The sequence below is a fragment of the Chinchilla lanigera genome, unplaced genomic scaffold (genome assembly GCF_000276665.1).
Source record: "Chinchilla lanigera isolate Chin_1 unplaced genomic scaffold, ChiLan1.0 scaffold00038, whole genome shotgun sequence".
Classification (NCBI taxonomy): domain Eukaryota; kingdom Metazoa; phylum Chordata; class Mammalia; order Rodentia; family Chinchillidae; genus Chinchilla; species Chinchilla lanigera.
Window position 1 is genome coordinate 4929558 of NW_004955439.1, and position 19559 is coordinate 4949116.

At 37.8% G+C, this 19559-nt stretch overlaps 1 protein-coding gene across 1 annotated transcript in view; it reads left to right on the forward strand.

The window, feature by feature from the left end:
* The first annotated feature begins 6828 nt into the window (after positions 1 to 6828).
* The window catches only part of Tmem242 (transmembrane protein 242), a 28549-nt gene continuing 15818 nt past the window's right edge, over positions 6829 to 19559 (forward strand). The window contains exons 1-3 of the mRNA XM_005390538.2: positions 6829 to 6966; positions 7489 to 7589; positions 12431 to 12568. Of these exons, the coding sequence (XP_005390595.1) occupies positions 6879 to 6966; positions 7489 to 7589; positions 12431 to 12568 (327 nt within the window). The 5' untranslated portion in view covers positions 6829 to 6878. The remainder of the gene's footprint in view (positions 6967 to 7488; positions 7590 to 12430; positions 12569 to 19559) is intronic.

Here is a 19559-nt window from a genome sequence, read left to right on the forward strand (position 1 = left end):
AAAATCATCATTCACGATGGTAGCTCGGATGTATCCCTTGGCACATCATTTTCACTGTCTGGAATTTGAGGCTGCATTTATTTATAGTGCACTCAGCAATGAATCCATCAAATGCTTTGAATGTTTTTAAAAGGGCTCTGGGCCCTGTACAGTTGACCTAAATAAAACACTAGCATCTAGATGGCATGTAATTTACTGTAGAGTGAAATATTTTATCAGGCTCTATAATAACATTCTAAGAGATTATTACTCGATAGGCAAGAGTAAATCAAATGTTTCAAAACTCAATAAAATGTTACTAAAATGTAAGTATACTTCCCAGTGGCAAGTAATCATAGACACTTCTCTGGCAGTGCAGAGTGGAACAGTTGAGCAGCCAATTATAAAGATGTATCTGAAGGTCATGTACATGTTTTCTTTAAATAACATAAATTTGAGTAGTTTGAGCATCCTGGCATTCTTTAGAAGTGACATCTTTCTGACTTGTTTGCTGAATTTGAAAGGTACTTTGAATCTGTACAGATTTTAGTGGTCCTTTAACTATACAATTGGGCTAAGACTCCAGCTCAAAATCCTTCTCTCTTTCTGTGTGTGTGTGTGTGTGTGTGTGTGTGTGTGTGTGTGTATCTTAATACACTGGACATTTAAGATATATCCCCAACAGTTAGGATATTTATAATAAGTTTCTAGCCTTTGAATACTAAGTTATCATGTTTCCAAAGCCAATATTAGCCCAGGAAGTAATTTTTGTGCACCAGAAAATGTATCTCTTCCCCAGAGCAGTTGCAGTCCAGCACCAGAGCACAAGGTTTAGAGAGTAGAATGGAAGTTGGATTCTCTAGCCCCCTTGTCTTTAAACCAGACAGTCCATTTTTAAAATAAGGTGATACATTTTTAAAGTATTTTATTGTTTTTCTTCTTTATTTCTTCTGAAAAAAAGTAATATATATTCTCTGTTTAAATGTTTTCCAACATTATAGAAATCATACTTTACTTGTGAAGGTGAGAAGTAAAAGACATACATTTAGAATGAATATCAAGCACAAAGGTGAAACAAAAACACAGTTTAATGAAATTCTTACTTACTTAGACAATCAAGGGTCATGGTCTATAAGTTCTAATGAGCAAAGGACCGTGTCTCTTTACCTCACAAGAGTAAATCCAGCATCTAAGACCATAAGTGCTTGGTAAATACATGCTAATTGAATGGAAAGTTGATCTAAACAGAATATTGGTCAAGAAAGATTGTATTAATTTATGTGGTCACTCATTTATCATATGTATGAAGAAGCTGCTTTTAAATCATTATATAGTTTACAATCTTTACTATATCTGATTAAGGAAAGATAATTAATAAAATAAACACACTAGGTATTTAATGACACAAGTGGTTGATCTACTTATGATTTTAATCATAAATGTGTGTGTAACATACCTGCTGTGTTTGATACTGTAGGTAGATGGAAATACACTTTACTTTGGGGGAATGTTGAAAGGTTTTCTATTACTGGCATTCCATTTGAACATATGTCATCATATTTGATTCTCAAAAGAGACAGGAACATGGTTAAAGGAAATTTTGTAAGAAAATATCTATGGGCTTTTGAACTATAACAGCTTTCAAAAGGATTTTTGGATGATCATTAAGAGTAACAATTCAGTTGACAGTATAGAAAGAGCTCGGAAAGATACGCAAAGAAAAATTGAAAGGAAGAATCTATAATGGCAACTTTCACTTACTGTGATAAAGACAAACATCATTCAACCTGGAACAGTTACAAAATAGGATTCTAAAAGATAAGTAATGAGATACCGGAAGTGAGTAATGAGTCTCCAGCTTTCGAAGTGTAGATTCAGCTCACTCAAGAAGAATTATTGCAATACTTACCCTTTATATTGCACTGTATTGATTGCAGTGGGGCTTAAAAGTAGCTGTAGCTCTGCAGATCCACTACAGACCCAAGGAAGAAGCCAAGAGGCCTGACAACAGCAAAGTGGGGAAGGCAAATACCACGTGGGCTCTCTGGCTAGCCCAGGTTTTCTCCTACAACAAAATGCTTCTGGGATGATTTTCTTGCTTTCCAAGAATGTTGTTGCTGGGTATCATGCTGGAGAGTTTGATGAGTTACCCTGGAAACCTACATAATATTTCTCTTTAAACCAGACAGTCCATTTTTAAAATAAGGTAATATATTTTTAAAGTATTTTATTGTTTTTCTTCTTTATTTCTTCTGAAAGTAGTAATACATATTCTCTGTTTAAATGTTGTCCAACATTATAGAAATATGTTAGAATGTTGATTTGGTTAACATTTTATTTATTAATGACAAAAAGTAGAAGAAATACAAGAGAAAGTTCACCCTCCTCTTCCCTCAAGGTAACCTCTGTTAGTGATTCAGAGTGAAATCCTGAAGATTTTTTTTTCTGTGTATGTATTTAATCAGGCATTAACTTTCAATGACTTCTGCACTATGTTTTTGACAACCATCCTATAGCAAGGAGAAGTGAAAATGATTTGACCAACATACGACCTTCACCAGATTCTAAAAATAATTCAGCCTCACACGTTAAACAGAGTAATTGAAGTTCCAAAGAAATGTTTTAAAACTGATGGGGAAAAGAGGCCCATCCATGTCTGAAACTAACTAAAGCTAGGGCTATCACAATTCTGGAAACCATAATGTTAATAGAATTTGAAATAGAAGTTACAGGAGCCAAAAAGTTTGAAATAAGAACATGGTCAGAGGCATTGCTGGTATGGACATTCAGCTGACTCAAACAAACACCAAAATAGCAACAGCGTCTGCCTCAGATAAACATGCTTTCCCAGCAGTCTCCTTTCTGCAGTAAGACATTTCTATTACATTTTCCTAAAAGGGAATCATGTTTGCATTGAAATGGCAGTCCTGATGGCATTGTACAGAGCATCAGACCCTTGCAACTTTCTAATCTCTGGTTTCCACACTTGGAAATGCTGTCTTGCTGTTTCATAACTAAAGTCCCTGTCTGGCAAAGAGACTGTGCTCAGAATGCTTGCAAGTCACCTGTTTGGAGTTTGCATTATGAATTTCCACAGAAACAAGTCTAAGTGGGCTTTTGAAATTCCTAAAACAGTCCAGTTAGATTGCTCTCGAAGTCCCTAATTGTGTGCACTGTGGAAATGTGAGACTTTGGGTAGCACTGTCTTTTAAAAAATGTTTTCTTTCAGCGTCTAACTTGGAATGTAGTCCTAATCTCAGAGCCAGGAACTCCCATCCTTTGTGGTTTCACAGGCATCTTAGCCTCTGGAAATGCTGTCTCCTGGGGGCTGGTGCAGAGTGAGCCACAGGAAAGGCCTCTAGAGCTGGTAAGGAACAGGGTTGCAGTCCCCCATAAAATGTCCCTCTCCAAGGAGCTGTCAGTCCCTTCCCTCTGTGAGTGTATCCTACAAAGATCCTCAACATACACACGGCTTACCTAAGGCTCAAGAGTATCTATCTACTGGCTTGCTTTCATTTTTTCCAGTTTTCTATATATTAAGGAAATGAGCAGCTTTCACATAGAACTGGGGACAATGGTTCTTTACTTTTGGGAGTAAGAAGGAAGCGTGTAAGAGCCACATCCTTCTGTATAAAAGCAGACAGAGTCCCACAGGATTTACAGTTGCTCTCAAAATGGAGACAAACTCTGGAGTACAGGTGCTACAACTTCCCCAGATTCTTTGAATTAATGCATGTTTGTGGCACATAATGGGAGACTGGTAAGTGTACATAATACATCTTAATTCTTTTTGTATCCCCTTTCCTCCCTCCATCTCTTGGTCCCTTTCCCTTTTGCAAAAGACTGTCTCACTATTTCCTATTATCTGTCTTTTATCTTTAGGTACTTATTTGCTCTCTAAAGTTTTATTGTCTCCCTTCTGTTCCTTTTGGTAGAAAATAATATAATTCTTAAAAAGTTTCTGTGCTGTTTTAGGGAGACAACAAAGGAGTGCAAGAGCCTGCACTTGTAGAAATGCAAGTTCTCAGGCCCAACTGAGTCAAGGAACTGAGCAGAGAAGTCTGTGTCCATTAAGCCTTTCCAGGGAGTCCAGTGATCAAGCTCAGACTGAGAACCATTGGCACAGAGGGTAAAGAAGGACCTGCTCTGAGATCCTGACTCTGCCCCTTAACAACTTGCAAGCTTGAGCGGGTTAGTCTTTCTGAGTTTGTGGAGAAGATTAAATGATATAATGTATTTGAAGCACTTAGTACAATGTCAGAGTGTCTTGGTTACTTTTCTCTCATTGCTGAGACAAAATACCTGACATCCAGAATTAAAGAAGGAAAAGTTTATTTAGCTCACAGTCTGTGGAGATTTAAGTCCATACTTGGCTGGCTCCAAGGCAGGGTGACACATGGCAGACAGCAACAGTTCATGGAGGCAGAAGACAGCAAAAAAACAGCAAGAGCAAAAGGGAAGAGTGGCGGGAAGCAGCATCTTTCTCTCCCTTACATACGCAAATGATCCACTCCAGGGTGCATGTAACACTCACACCCATGAATCAATCATAAACTCTAGATGCCTGCCCCATCACTGCATGAGGCTTTGGGAGCACATCCAGAACTAAACCATAATACAGAGTTTTTAGTTTTCAATCACAATCTTGCTATAACCCTGTGATTGTGTGTGTGTGTGTGTGTGTGTGTGTGTGTGTATGTGTGTGTGTGAGAGAGAGAGAGAGAGAGAGACAGAGAGAGAGAGAGAGACAGAGAGACAGAGACAGAGAGAGAGACTGGGGATTGAACTCATGGTTTATGCATTGATCTATATCCCCAGCTCTTTCTTTTTTAAGTTTTTATTTTGAGATAGAGTCTTGCTAAGTTGCCAAATTTCTCAGGCTAGGCTTGAACTTGCTATCCTGCCTCAGCCTCCCAGAGTGCTGGGATAACTGGCATGTGCTACCATGCCCAGCCGCTTATAAAGAGAAGAGGTTTATTTTGGCTCAGTTTTGGAGGTTCTGATCCATGATCAGTTAGCCCTGTTCTTTGAAGCCTGTGGTATAGCAGCATATAATGGAGCACGTGGTAGAGCAAACCACTGACATCACTAAGAAGGCAAAGGTAGAGGAAGGGACCTGGATCCCTTAACCCTTTGGAGGCACACCCTCAAGTACCTAAAGAACTCCATTAGCACCCCCTCCAACATTTCACCATTCCCCAAAAGCGCTACTCTGGCAGCCAAGCCTTAGCCCATAGCCTTTATGGGTGTGTTCAACACCCAAACAATAGCAAGCACATATAGAAAACACCCAGGAAATGTTAACAGTTATGGTCACTATTATCTGTGAGTGGAAAGAGAAAGTGTAAGGCCTTATGACCTTCAGCAAATTGGCAGAGAATTTATCGGCTTAAAGGGCCCTTTCAGATTCTGACATTGTGTTTCCAAGGAACTCAAAGGTCAAATACATTCTGAGTGGTCTCATCCATACAGAAACAGAGCAGTAGTTCTTGCTGCTTATCAACAGAACCCTCATGGAGTTTTAAAACTTTACCCTTCCCTGGATCTTCAGAGCCATAATCTCTAGTGACAGAATCTGGGCATCTATAATTTTTTAAATTTTCATAGGCAATGCAGCAAAAAAACCCTATTCAAATTAAAAGTGACAATAATTAAAGCATACATTTATCATTTTTTTTTGCCAACCACTACGCTAGCTTCTTTATATGCATTGTTGCATTTAATTCTTGCAGCAACCCCACAAAGTAGGTACTGTGTTTCTTTATTTAACAAATGAGGGAAACAGAAGTAGAGGCTAAATTACCCTAAGTTCATAAAGCTAAAAAGTAATTTAGGACCTGAACCTAGGTTGGAGGTTATATGAATTTAACGGATGCAAAACTTACTGCATTCATTTCCTCATTCATCTGACAAGCACTTATTGTGCAGGACCAGGTAATATGCTGAGAGCTGGGGAATATAAAAATATAGAACCCCATCTTTATCCTCAGAAAGCCATGCCTTGGAGTGATTAGAAAACAAAAAAAGCCAGACAGACCTATTGCTTTGCTTTAAACAATGTTGTCCTGTGTCTCTGAGAGGTTGTAAAGACTTTCTACCGACTTCTGGCCTCCTCCTTTCAGTGGTCATCGACTGAAGTCATCACCAGCCTCTCAGACTGTGAGGGCCAGGCCTACCTGCCAGTTGCTAACGCTTCCCAGCAGCTGGTGGGCAACCATGGAGCCTCTGATACCAAGCTCTTAAAGTGGGCTTCTGCCCGCTGTGCTCATTCTTGCGGTCTTCCCCTCCCCGCCAATCAAACCGAGGGGACAGAGAGCGTCCCCGCAGTGCTGATAGGGGGCGCTCTTCCAGGATAAAGCCTCTAACCCCCAAGCGGCAATGTTTTGAAATTCCTCAGCAAAGTACAAAGACTGAAGCCTGCTTTTTTGGAACCGTGGGATATTCGCGCAGGGCAAATCTTTGGATGCAGTGTAATGTTGATGAGGAACCTGACCGCTAGGGTCTCAATCTAGGCTCGGATGGGTTCCTAGCTCAATCTGCGACCTCTCACTGCCTCCTAGAGTCAGGTCTGGGTATTCTTTCAAGTAGACAGAATTGTTAAAGTCCTGCAATCGTCATCTTGGAGAAGGCGGTAAACCCTCCCTGGGAGACCGCCTTAGAAGACACTGACCCTGGAGCTAACCTGGGGACACTGCTGCGAGCCGCCTCATCCTCCCGGCCCGCGGCGTCGGCGGCGGCAGAGAGATTTGCACACTGGTAGGACCCCGGGGACCAGTCTTCAGGTTGCACAAGGCGGAGGCAGGGAGGGGAGGGGCGAGCCGCGGAACATTTCTCTTCCGCCTCCCTCTAGCTTCCACCCGGACCCAGTTGGTGCCGGACGCAATAGTGGAAACTTAAACATGGAGGCAGAGGACTCTGGGCCTGTAGAGACCTCCTCTTCACTGGAGGCTCGGGGGTCCACGGACGACCGGCTTTTCGTGGTTAAAGGTGTGGTATAGTGAGGTGCGGCGTCGGAGCGAGCTCACCCAGTGCCCGGGATTGCGCTGGGATGGCATTCGTGAACACAGCCGGCTGTGAGAGCCCTTAGAGCTGGTGGGGCAGTTAAGCCTATCGCCAGGTGCAGTCTCCTGGGCACCGGGACAGGTCCAGTGATCTCCTCTCCCGTGCGTGGCGCATTGCCCCAGCCTCTCTACAGTTTCTTTCATGCTTTGGATTTTCTAATTGTCACGATCTCTCTTTTCCTCTCCTGGAGAAACTTCAAGCCACTGCCCCAGGGGAGTGGGAAGGGAACCTGCGCCAGTTCTCTACAAGAGAGAACTGTGCCTCAGAATGACCCCAGGAGCCAGAAGTCGTGAGGTCACGCGGGTTTCACAGTCGCTGTCACTTACCTTTGGCAAGAATTGTTTAGCCATTTCTCGAATTTCAAAAGTAATTTTGAATGTAATGTAAAATTTGTGTAAGACTTGTGTACATCTTTGTAACGTACCCCTTCTCCCTCAAACTTGGCAGGTGGAATTTTCCTGGGTTCTGTTGCTGCAGCAGGGATGCTAGCTGGATTTGTTACAACATTATCACTGGCTAAAAAGAAAAGCCCTGAATGGTTTAATAAGGTTTGTAACACTGAAATCCATTCATAGGATTGTTATTGTTTACAATAAAGGCAGTTCTTTGCACAAGAAAAGAATGTTGGTGGCTTTTCATATTGCTTTAAGAAGTAAACTGTTTACACCTCGTGGATTCAAGAAGTGCGCAGATTAATTGATTTTGTTTATTTTCTTTTAAAAAGAAAGATGTGCTTGTTAAACTTTAGTAGAGGAAGACTTCCAAAGCTTATCTTGTACATTCATACTTATAGCATGACTTTAAACCTAAATGTAGGTAATTTGCTATTAGTAGTTAGAGACCCCAGTTTTTGTGTACCAACTAGCAAGAATAAGTAATGGCAATTAAATTCTTGATACTGACTGCAAGAGGCATTTATTGCAGTGATGTTAAAATGTTGAAATAAAATTCGTCTTAGTACTGATGAAAACCGTGTCAGCTCCTTGAACACAGGGATCAGGCACTACTGTAGTCCAAGTCCCTAGGAAAATACCTGACATATAGTAGGTCCTCAGTAAACTTTGGTGAGTTGACTATAATCTACTTAGAGCAGAAAATTCTTATGTGATGAGCAGGATTGAACAGTTATTCTCATGTACTTCATTTACCTCGTTAATAAGAAATTTCCTTCATGTTTACTTGTAGTTACTTGTTCTTGTCTTTTGTCTCTGCCCTCCTATCCTATTTGGCTTATTTATTTATGACTTCATCACTTCAACAAATGTTTACTTGGAATATTTTATGTATCAGGCATCCAAGTAGTTAGGTATAAGCGATACAGAAATGAACAATACCTCTGACCTTTAGGAACTGAGGTGTCTGGTGTGGTGGACACATGCTAAATATTCAAATAACTATATAGTTGTAGATCGATGTGTGCTATGGAAGAAAAGTGTTAGGTGAAAAACCATAAATCAGTTGAATTTCCTTCTGAATTATGTGATGACTGATAGACTACATTTAAAATGTATTTTGGGGCTAGGGATATAGCTCAGGGCCACAGCGCCTGCCTGGCAAGTGCAAGGTCCTGAATTCGATTTCTGGTACCAAAATAAATAAATAAATAAAATAAAGTGCGTTTGAATTCCCTGTGAATACTCTGAGGAGTTACCTAGAGCTACCCAAATCACTGCCATGTATCCTGTGGATCATTTTCTCCCTGTAGTATAAGATATTTCAGTATTTTATACATCAATTTAAAAAGAACATTCTGCAGCAGACTGACTATAGGAGATATGAAAATCCAGACATCTTTCATTACAATAAACATTTAAAAGATTAACAAAAATGTAAAACTCTACACATTTTTTAAAAGTTATTTTTCATAAAAATGGGTTTATATTAATTTATAATTGATTGACTATTTTTAAATAAATAAAATGTGAATTTCTTAGTTTTATTTTCTAAGTAAATATTGAATACAATCCACATAGTTGAAAACCTCTGGAGTCCAAGTATAAAGGAATCTTGAGACCAGAAAATTTGAGAACCACTCCTCTGGATATTTAAATATGTTATGTAAGTTTCTGCTTCCCTCTGGGAAATACGGAATTAGGACATCTTATCCAGACTCCAAAAAGTAAATTGATTTGTAGAACTCGGGTTCTGGAGTACACGGTTAAGGAATTACACTGAACAAGCACTAGTTTAAGAATATCGCTTAGGCAGTGTACTTTAAAGTCATAACATTCACAGTAGTAATTATAATACCTAACATCTGAGTGCTTACCATGTGCTACTTTTCTAAGGGCTTTATTCATTTAACCCCTACAAAACCATAGGAGACCCTGATACTGTACATCATTCTTACCTAAGAACAGAAAGTGGGCCACATATGGATTAATCTACTTGCCTAAAGTAAAACTCTCTGCATCTTTGTTTTTTTCTGCATAATAAATGATACCACTTGCACCAATAAATAACAAGTAAACTGTCCACTAGCCTGGGAATCTAAGTATTCATTACAACACAGATTCATATTGGAGCACAAAAAGACTTTAAAGTGACCAACTTTTCAGTGGGAAGCTGCCTGCATTGCTTCTGTTCTGGAAGATAATAATCACATTAGCGTCTTTGTTTTCATTGTCTTAGTTGTCTTATGCTAGAAAGCTGGGAGTTGAAAAGCCATAAGAAGAACTCAGTGAGCATGCATTTTTCTTTGTAATTCTTTGAATAAATAGAAAGAGGAAGGTGTAAGTTAAGGCGGCCAAAGAATTCATGCTTGAGTTTCTTTGATCTGTTAAAATTGACCAAAATTCTTTGTGAGATACTTCTCACACATCAGTTACAAAAATGATTGTGAGACTGAATGAGGTGTTATATGTGTAAATTATGTGTATATATGTCTGTTTGGTTAGAACAATTGAAAATACAGAATTAATGCATGATAAATTAATACTAAACTGTATTAAGATAAAGTTTACTTACCTATAGTACTTTAAATCAGTGCCTCAGTGTAATACTATGACATGGCAAAGCTTTATCAGATAGCTGAGTTATTTCAAGATTCATTTATGTAAACAGATAAAAAGAGCAAGTTGTCATCCATCTTTTTGATATGGCTATAATATCAAATAGACTAGGCATTCTATTTAAAAATCCATTTGACTTAACTAAAATTAATCCCAGAATTATATTGAAAAAAGCTAAAAATATGAAACTTACTAGTTTTGCAGTTGACCTTAAAAATGAACAAATTGCACTTCATAGATTCTCCATACAAAATGTGCATAATAGATTAATTCTTGTCATCTCCTCTCAAGATAAGTAAGGGGTACTCATGGTTTTAGACATAAAGATATTATAAACATGGAGCTTTCATTTGTAAAATAATCTTTTATCTTTGGGTATTAAGTATCATAACTGCAGTATGATTTGTTAAATTCCATTTCCAAATACATGTAATTTAATTTTAATTTTAAAAGGTAATGTGGCAGTGAAAGGAAGTATAGCTTTTAAAATATACATGTATGTTTGTATTATTTATATATATAAATATAAATGGTAGCATTTGTGACTATATCAAAGATCTTTTAAGACAACATTATTTTTGGCAAGTCAGTCTTTTCCTGTAGCAAGTCAGCCAACATTCATTTTGAAAATTTTGAATAGAGTGTATGAATGACATTTTTCCCCAGAGGAAAAGCTTGTGATTAGACTTTTTAAAACTTAAGGATCAATTTTTTTTTTTTTTACTTTTTTAATTTAAAGAGAATAGAAAATAGTAAAAAATTAGAAGTGATATAGAATTTCAAAAAACAAGACAATTTAAATTCAACAATGGTTGTTATATTGCATATTGTTGTCTTCAAAGTAGTTACTCAGATTACCAGATATAAGCATGAAAAATTGAAAGGAACAGTTAAATGCTTATTTTTTCTTTGAGCAATTAAGGATCAATTTTTAATATCAACTTTCCACTAAAATTTATTTTTCAAAGCATGTAGACAATAACTTGTTAATTACAGCTAATTTTCATTTCATCTCACAGTTTATAAGACTGATATTGCACAAATAATAACATGTACACATTTTTTTAAAAAATCTAGGTTAGGCAAAATTCACATTTTATTGTACATATTAATGTGTCATTAAGAGTTATATTCATACATAGTCACCTTTTTAGAACTAGATTTAGTAAAACAAACATAGGTTTATGTAGACAGTAAAAATATATACACCTAGGTGAATTCTGTCCTCTCTAGGGAAATAATAGATTTTTAGTCTGTGTTTCTAAAATAAAATTTAGGCCAAAGCATTTAACTGACCCTTGTAAAATGGTATTTGGTTAGTGCCACTGCTTCTACATGAAAATTCAGGGCAATTAAAAGTCAGTTGATTTATGTGAAATGTATTTGTAGAATCATACTGAAATTAAACAAACAGCTGGGGATATAGTTCAGTGACACAGTGCCTGCCTGGCAAGCACAAGGTCATGAGTTTGATTCCAGGTACATTAAAAAAAAAAAAAGAAATTAAACAAACATCTGAAAAGAATAAAAAGGTACATTATTTTATACCATAGAAAATGACTACAGAAAGATCTCTTGGTCTTGGTCTGGTTAGATCTAAGATATATTTATAAAAAGTGTCAGCAAACACTGAATACCTGCCAGGTCTCGTCATGATGCTGGGCATAGGGATGCAGATCAACAGAGCAGAGGCTTTCTTTACACTAGGAACAGTATCACTGTTATAAAGCAGAAGGAAAGCTTATGCTGGGCACTGTGGCACATGACTCTTAATTGTAGCTACTCAGGAGGATGAGGCAGGAGGATCTCAAGTTTGAGATCAGCCTGGGCAATTTAGCAAGACCCTGTTTCAAAATTTAAAACAAAAGAGGGGAGTAAGGTGTTGCTCAGTGGTAGAGCACCCCTAAATTTGATCCCTGGAAGCCCCCCCCAAAAAAAAAATAAGAGAGAAAAGCTTGTATTATGAAATAGGATGAACACTATAAAGAAAATGTCTATAAAGTAAAAGGACTTTTGTAAAATGTAAATGAAAATTTCTTTCCACATGGAAGACAGGATGTTAAAGATTTGCTATTTCTTATTAGATTAGCTAATTAATGTTCTACTAATGCAAATGCAAGTGCGAATGTATGAGGCTTTGAGAAATCTTGATGAAATGTTCTAAGATTTTTCTGGAAGAATTAGCAGGCACTGTGCCTTGTATACCCATATCTGTAGTTCAGAGGAGCCATGACATTATTAAGTAGCAAAGCTACCATTTGATCTTGGGCTCCTCTGGCCTCCCAGTGTTTCATGTTACTTATTCAGATAGTACTCCAAGCAAGTTTATCCTTTCAGAACAGATTTGTGTTAGCCAAGTCTTTCTGTCTTCATTGCAGGGGAGTGTGGCCACAGCTGCCTTACCAGAGAGTGGGTCTTCTCTTGCCTTGCGAGCTCTGGGCTGGGGCTCACTTTATGCCTGGTGTGGGGTTGGTGTGATCAGCTTTGCAGTCTGGAAAGCTTTAGGAGTTCACACTGTAAGTAACAGTAGTCTTGTAATTCCTTTCTTTTACTTTCTGTTGTCTAAATTTTTCTCGTTTTCAAATTTGCATATATTTTGGTCTCTGTCTTGAAAAGTAATGACCGAGAATGTAACTAAATTTTTGCTAGTATCTAGGCAACTTCTCATTATTATTAAATAATAAATGTTTTTCAAATATAGTGACTAATTCACAGCTAATGTTCATTCTACGTAAGTTGATGTTAGCTACTTGTTTAATAAAATTGTTAATTTGGAACAACTTCCCATACTGTTTGACATCCATATATATAAATACCCTTGTAAAATAAGGCATTTTAAAATTAATTATTTAAATTATTAATATGTTATTTGCATGTTATTAGAAAAAAAATCTTAAGAACCTAAATGTACATGTATGTGTATTTATGTCTACATATATATATGAACATATAACTGGGTGTGGTGGCACATGCCTGCAGTCCTAGCACTTGGGAGGATGAGGCAGGAGGATCATATCGAGTTTGAGGCCAGCCTGGGCTACAAAGTGAGCTCAAGACCAGCCTGAACTGCATAGCGAAACCCTGTCTCAAAAAGACAAAACAAAACATACATATGTACATGCATAACATTTATACTCCAAACTAAAAATCTATACTTCAAGGATTATCAATTTCTTTTTCTTTTAAAATAACTCTTAGGAAGTTCTGTGGACCAGGCTCTTCAGCACAAATGAGAATGGATGGTAGCTTGGGACAGATAGCAGTGGTGAATTTGCTGAAAAGAGGTTCTGGGTATATTTTGAAGGTGAGGTCAGCAAGGATTTGTTATACAGTGGATGTGGAGTGGGAAAGTGAAGTCAAGGATGTCTCCACGCCTTGAACTGAGCACCTAGAAAACAAATGCGGACCAGTGTGTGAGGAGGTGTTGAGGATAAGATCAGGAACCCCATTTAGGACTTACGAGTTTGAGATATTTGTTACATAGCCACATGGAGAGTCAAGTAAACACCTAGATACAAAAGTCTGAGATTCAGGGAAAGGCTCAGGGTAGAAATGTAAATTCGAGACTCATCAATGTATGGATAGTGTTTAAAACCATGAGATCAGATGAACTCACTAAAGCAGTGAGGATAGAAAAGAGAAGAAGAGGTCTGAGAAAGGAGCCCTTGAGTACTGCTAAGGTTTAAAGATTGGACAGTGAGGAAAAAGTAGCAAAGATTCCCCTAACAACAAGGAAAGGAAGTCAGAATGGGGGCTTGGAGTGCTAGGGGTAGAAAGTATTTCAAGGGAAAACAATTGACTGTGTTGCGTGCTGGTGAGAAGTCACATACCATGAGCACTGAACACTCCCTGAGTGTTGGTCATCACCACTGTGATGGTCGTTGGTGAGACAGTGGTGGAATGGATTCAAGAGGATAGAGGAAAGAGACTGGCGGCAGTATGTATAGGAAAATCTGAAGTTTTGCCCTTATATCTGAATATAAGAGTATGTGACATCCTTTTATATTATATCTTCATGTCTAACTAGAAAGAGAACACAAATAACTCCCTGTACGTAGGTTATTAGGCATATCAGCGTGATCTGCACGTCTGAGAAGTCTCACAGAAAAATGAGCCCACTGATGCCTTTCCAAGGGCACATTTATCATGAAAATTTATCAGCCCAAAGTGAAAGAAAGAAATGGGGTCATATCCAGAAAGGGGGAAGGGGTCTGGAATTCTTTTTTGTTTTTAGTAAGAGAGTTAATTGCATATATATGGTGATGGAAGTGATTCAGTAGAGAGGGAGAAAATGAGGCAAGTGGAGGGATTGCTGGAGCAACCTTATAAACATTATTGAGCATTTCACATTTAATTGTAACTAAACATGGACATTCTTTCACTTTTCACACAGATGCACTGGTAGACAAAATATAGTGCTTCTCCTCTGGTCTGACCAAGTTTTAGTTTTAAAGTAACTTTGCTGGCTAGTCAGTAACAGTAAACTAGAGATTAATTAGAATTAATTAATTAGTAAACTAGAGATTAATTAATTAATTAGAATTAATTAGAGATTAATTAGAATAACAGTAAACTATAATTAATTATTAATTAATAGAAAACCTATGATTGGAAGATTTTTGATGACTGTTGCTATTCAGTTTTTCTTGCATTTCTTGCATTGTACCAGACACTTTAGATACAGCAGACTATTTACTCTTCTTAGTAAAAATGTAGCAGATAGTAATAACTCCCATTTTATAAATGAGTCAATTGGAACTTTGGGACTCAGATACTTCACTTGCCTAAGATCATGTAATTTATAACTGGCAGTCAAGATTTGAACCCAGCCTTGAATCTGCAGGAACTAGTTTTTCTTCAACTGTACCACCATTAGCTAAGATGAACATACAGGAGTAAGTGGAAGGGGTAAGGATTAGGGGAGGAATTTGATTATGACATAATCCATACATTTCTTGATAACTTGCCAATTTTTTCTGAGTATCTTCTGTGGGGGCCTCATCGCTCAGCATGATGTTTGATGTCAGTCTGGTATAAGACTGGCTGTTGTTTTCTCGTAAAAGAGAAACCTTCTTTTAAGCTACCTGCAGAAGAAAAATGCTTAGGATATAGTGGCACATGAAAGAAAGTTTCATAGCTATATATATTTATAATAAGAGAGCAGGTATCTGAAAACAAGTGAAAAACTGGGAGGAAAGATGTCTGATAGAAATATCTGAATGAATTATGGGTATATGGATTAGTTATTTTACTTTCCCTTGTTTCCTAAAAGCATACTTTAATAGCAATATTATTTTTTAAAACATTGTGCAAGATTTTATTTTTATTAATTTGTACTGAAAATAAAGTACAGCTGCCTAGGAATTTCCCTGACTACATACAAAATCTACCTGGGGGTCATGCAAACGCTTAGTAATAGTTATTAAGCTGCTTATTTCTGTGAAAATCACAGCCTGTTAGCACTTTACCTTGACTGTGTAGAATTGGTAGGTGATGTTTCCAGTGTTTCAGGTATTTAGTACTGTAGGTAATAAAATGAGTAAAAATTTAAGGTATGAAAATGTGAATAGTTTTTATGTGTCATAAAAATGAATCAATCTAAATGTTCATAGACCAACAAAATTAGGTTATCGTACACTTGAGAATTTAGCTTTGTAGGCTAGACTGTGCTATTTTAGTTTCTAGAACATGAACTCCTTTGTTTTATGGCACTAATTAAGGTTATTACCTAAATAAAATATTTTGGGGACAAAACATTTTATGATTGGGACTACTGAATATAAGAGTATGTGACATCCTTTTATATTATATCTTCATGTCTAACTAGAAAGAGAACACAAATAACTCCCTCTACATAGGTTATTAGGCATATCAGCGTGATCTGCACGTCTGAGAAGTCTCACAGAAAAATGAGCCCACTGATGCCTTTCCAAGGGCACATCTTTTAATTAAAGGCCGTAATGTTTATTAACTTGTTGGTTTGTTCATTGAGAAGTCATTTGTCGGCCTACCCTGAGCCTGTGCTAAGACAGGGCTTCCCAGTAGGCTGTTCTTATCTAAGTCCTTACCTGCTCCCTTTCCTAACAGATTCTTAATGACACTGTTCTGAGGCTTATGGTGAGCAATGTATGGTGTTTAGCTCTGCCTTTAGAAAGCTCCTACATTTACAATTTTGATGATGAAGTTGCATCACTAAATATTTGGGGGAAATGTCAGTTTTCTGTGATCTAGTATAACAATCTTAGAAAATGATGAGCAGAAATGTTCCAAGTATATGACCTAATAAATAGATGAGGTGTTTATTTCTAGATAAATACAAGTATCAAAATGAACTCCAGTGTCAAATAATTGTCAGTAGCTACCCTATATTGTATTGAATCTGCTGCAAACCCAGTTCCCCCCATAAAAGGTGCCACCTAATGGCTGGCCTTGAGCAACTTGACAAAAGTGCCTGTTATTTCCTCTTTTAATTCACAGCTACATCTGCTGGCCTAAAAGAGAACATGTTATAAATGCTTAAATCAGAACTCTTCAATTTCTTAAAAATATTTTCATTTTAGTCTTTCTTTAACCATAATTAGTATGAAATTTTATTTCTCAGAAAATGCATATAATACATTAATAGAAATGTTCATTTGTATTTTATACAGTGGTCTATTGTTTATTCAGAGGTTGCAAAGAAAGAGCTAGTGGGAGCTGTCTCGTTAGCTGACCAAAGCACTAAGTTTCCCCAGGATGGACAATGGGATCTTCACTGCCTGTGTAGAAATCTGCACAGTCTTTGGGTAGCAAGTACAGCTTGCTTGTTCTTTATGGGTTCATTGATTACTTTGAAGTATGATTTTGTCATGTGAATATGTTTAAGATAGCATTAGTCATCTAAGTTGCTGCAGTGGTACTAACTGGTAATTCCCTAATTCTAAAAATGAAAATAACTATGCCTTTTATAGTTAATTCACACATTGCTTAAGAGCAGTGACTTTTTAATTTTCTTACCTTATATTACTTATTGAATTATTTATTTATTATTTTTGGTGGAAGAATTTCTGGAGAAATTCAGCTTGTTTATGGCTACCTTGTCTTTTTTTTCCTTTTATAAGGAGAAATGTCAGATATCTCAATATTTACTGATTGATATGACTGGAACTTCACAGGAGGGAGTATGTTCTCTGCCTGTGGCGCTGTGCACTACGTTCATCCTTGAGGAGGTTGCCATCTCAAAGGACTGGCTGAGTCACCACTGCTTCTCTTTACTGTGGCTGGTATAGAATGTAACTGCCTATAGCAATTTATGCATAACATACAGCGTTTGACCTCATAGGCACTGAGCCCTCATTTGCTATTCAAAAAAACATGAATGAAAATGTTCATAGTCATTCTAAGTTACTTTAAATTATCTAGATATTTAAATTTCAGAATTAATGTATAAATACAGTTTTTTGATTTATTACTTTTTCACCATAGGATAAGAGATATTTGTCTTTATTTACATAGTCAGCTTAATACCTCTATAACAAAATACCTAAGATATTTAACTTCTAAAAGAAGAGATTATTTATCTCATGGTTTTGGAGTGCCCAGTCCATGAACAAGTGCCCTATTGCCTTTGGCTTCTGGTGGGATGATGGTAGGGGTGTACTGGTAGAGAAAAACTGCTTACATCACAAGCTAGGGATCAAGGGAAAGAGTAGACAGGCCAGGGTCCCACACTCTCTCTCAGGGACCCATACCCAATGACCAAAGGACCTCCTATAATACTTGCCTGTCAGAGTTCTACCACCCGCTGATGGAGGACCAGGCCTTTAATATAAGGGCTCTGGGGGACAGTCATGACCCACAGTACATACATTAGTGTTTATTTTCAAAGAAAACATTTAGTGCCTATCTTTTAAAGGAAAAGATGAATTTTTAAATGTAAAAACATATTTTTAAAAAATCAATGTGGAAAAGTACAAAAAAGAAAACAAAATCAGTAGAAATTGCACTGAATTATAATCACTAATGAAAGTAGGAACCCTGTTTCAGACTGTTCTGTATGTCTCAAGGATATAGACTTGTACAGAAATGCCATGTGCCTGCATAGTACTCTGGAAACTTTCACTGAACAGTTGTGGGGAAATCTCACAGCAGAGTATCTCCATCATGTTTAATGACTACATGGTACTCCACTAGATAACTATAATCTACTTAATCCATCTCCTGCCAATGGGACTAATTTTTCACTATTATGCATCAGTGAATCTGTAGACATACATCTTATTGCACTTTTCTTGGTTGATAATTTGTTCTAAAGACAGGAGATGTATGTTGAATCAAAGCATGTTTAAAAAGTGTTTTTTTATATTTATTGGTAAATGGCCTTCCAGAAAACCATGTTGATACTGACCACACATACATGTTTCCTAGCACCTTGGCCATTAGTGGCTTCTAGTACTCTGAAACTTTTGCCAACCTGATAGGCGGGATGTCATCTACTGTTTAAAACTGTGCCTCCCCTGAGTCTCTGCTGCTGTAAAGCCTTTACAGAAATAATTTGTGAGCAGGATTTTGCAAACCTCTCCAGGCCCCATCCTACCTCCCCATCAGCTGAGAGAGATATTGCTGGCCTTGAACTCACTTGTAGCCCAGGCTGGCCTTGAACCTGTGGTGATCCTCTTGCCTCCACCTCCCAAGTGCTGGGATTACAGGCGTTTGCCACCACACCCAGCTTTACTTACTAATCTGAAATAAAGTAGCATTATGTAGTGACTACTAGATCCCATATGTAATATCCTGGAAGTTTTTAACTTTGAAGGTACCTAAGAAGGTAAATAGGCTTTAAGCATTATGTAACTTCATTAGTTTAGTTCAGATTAAAAACAAGTCTGAGTTTTGGTAAATTGTTTCACTGCAAGCAGTTTGGAGTGATCTGCAAGGGAAATCTGAAAAGTAGCAAAAGCAACTTCTGTTTCTGTCTGTTCCTAATCTAATTCCAGTGCTTCAAAGATCTTACCCACTCTTCCATCAGTTCAAGGTGGCCTTGGACTCACTTTGTATCTCAAGCTGGCCTCAAACTTCCAGCAATCCTCCTGCCTCAGCCTCCTGAGTGCTGGGAATACAGGCGTGAGCCACCATGCCCAGCCTATTCCATTTAGTTTTTAAAGGCTACAGTGTTACTGGATGAATACACAGTTATGCTTAAGGTCCTTCTTTTGCCCTCATCTTTTCTTTTTCACAGGTTCCAGTCACTTGACTTCATCCTCACCCTGAGCTCCAGGCTCATGGGTCTGTGTGGCTAAACACTGATGTTGGGGAATCTGCAGATACCATGCTTATTCACCACTAAACCGTCAGCAAACTAGCAGCCTACTCCTGGCTCACTCTCTTTGTGAATGGCAGCATCTTCCACAAAGCTATCAGAGGGGAGAGCCAGGCTGCCAATTCATGACCACACTCTTTCTCACCCTTTCTCACCAAATCTTGCCTCTCCACACCCCACCAGCACTATAGGTAGGGGCACCATCTTGC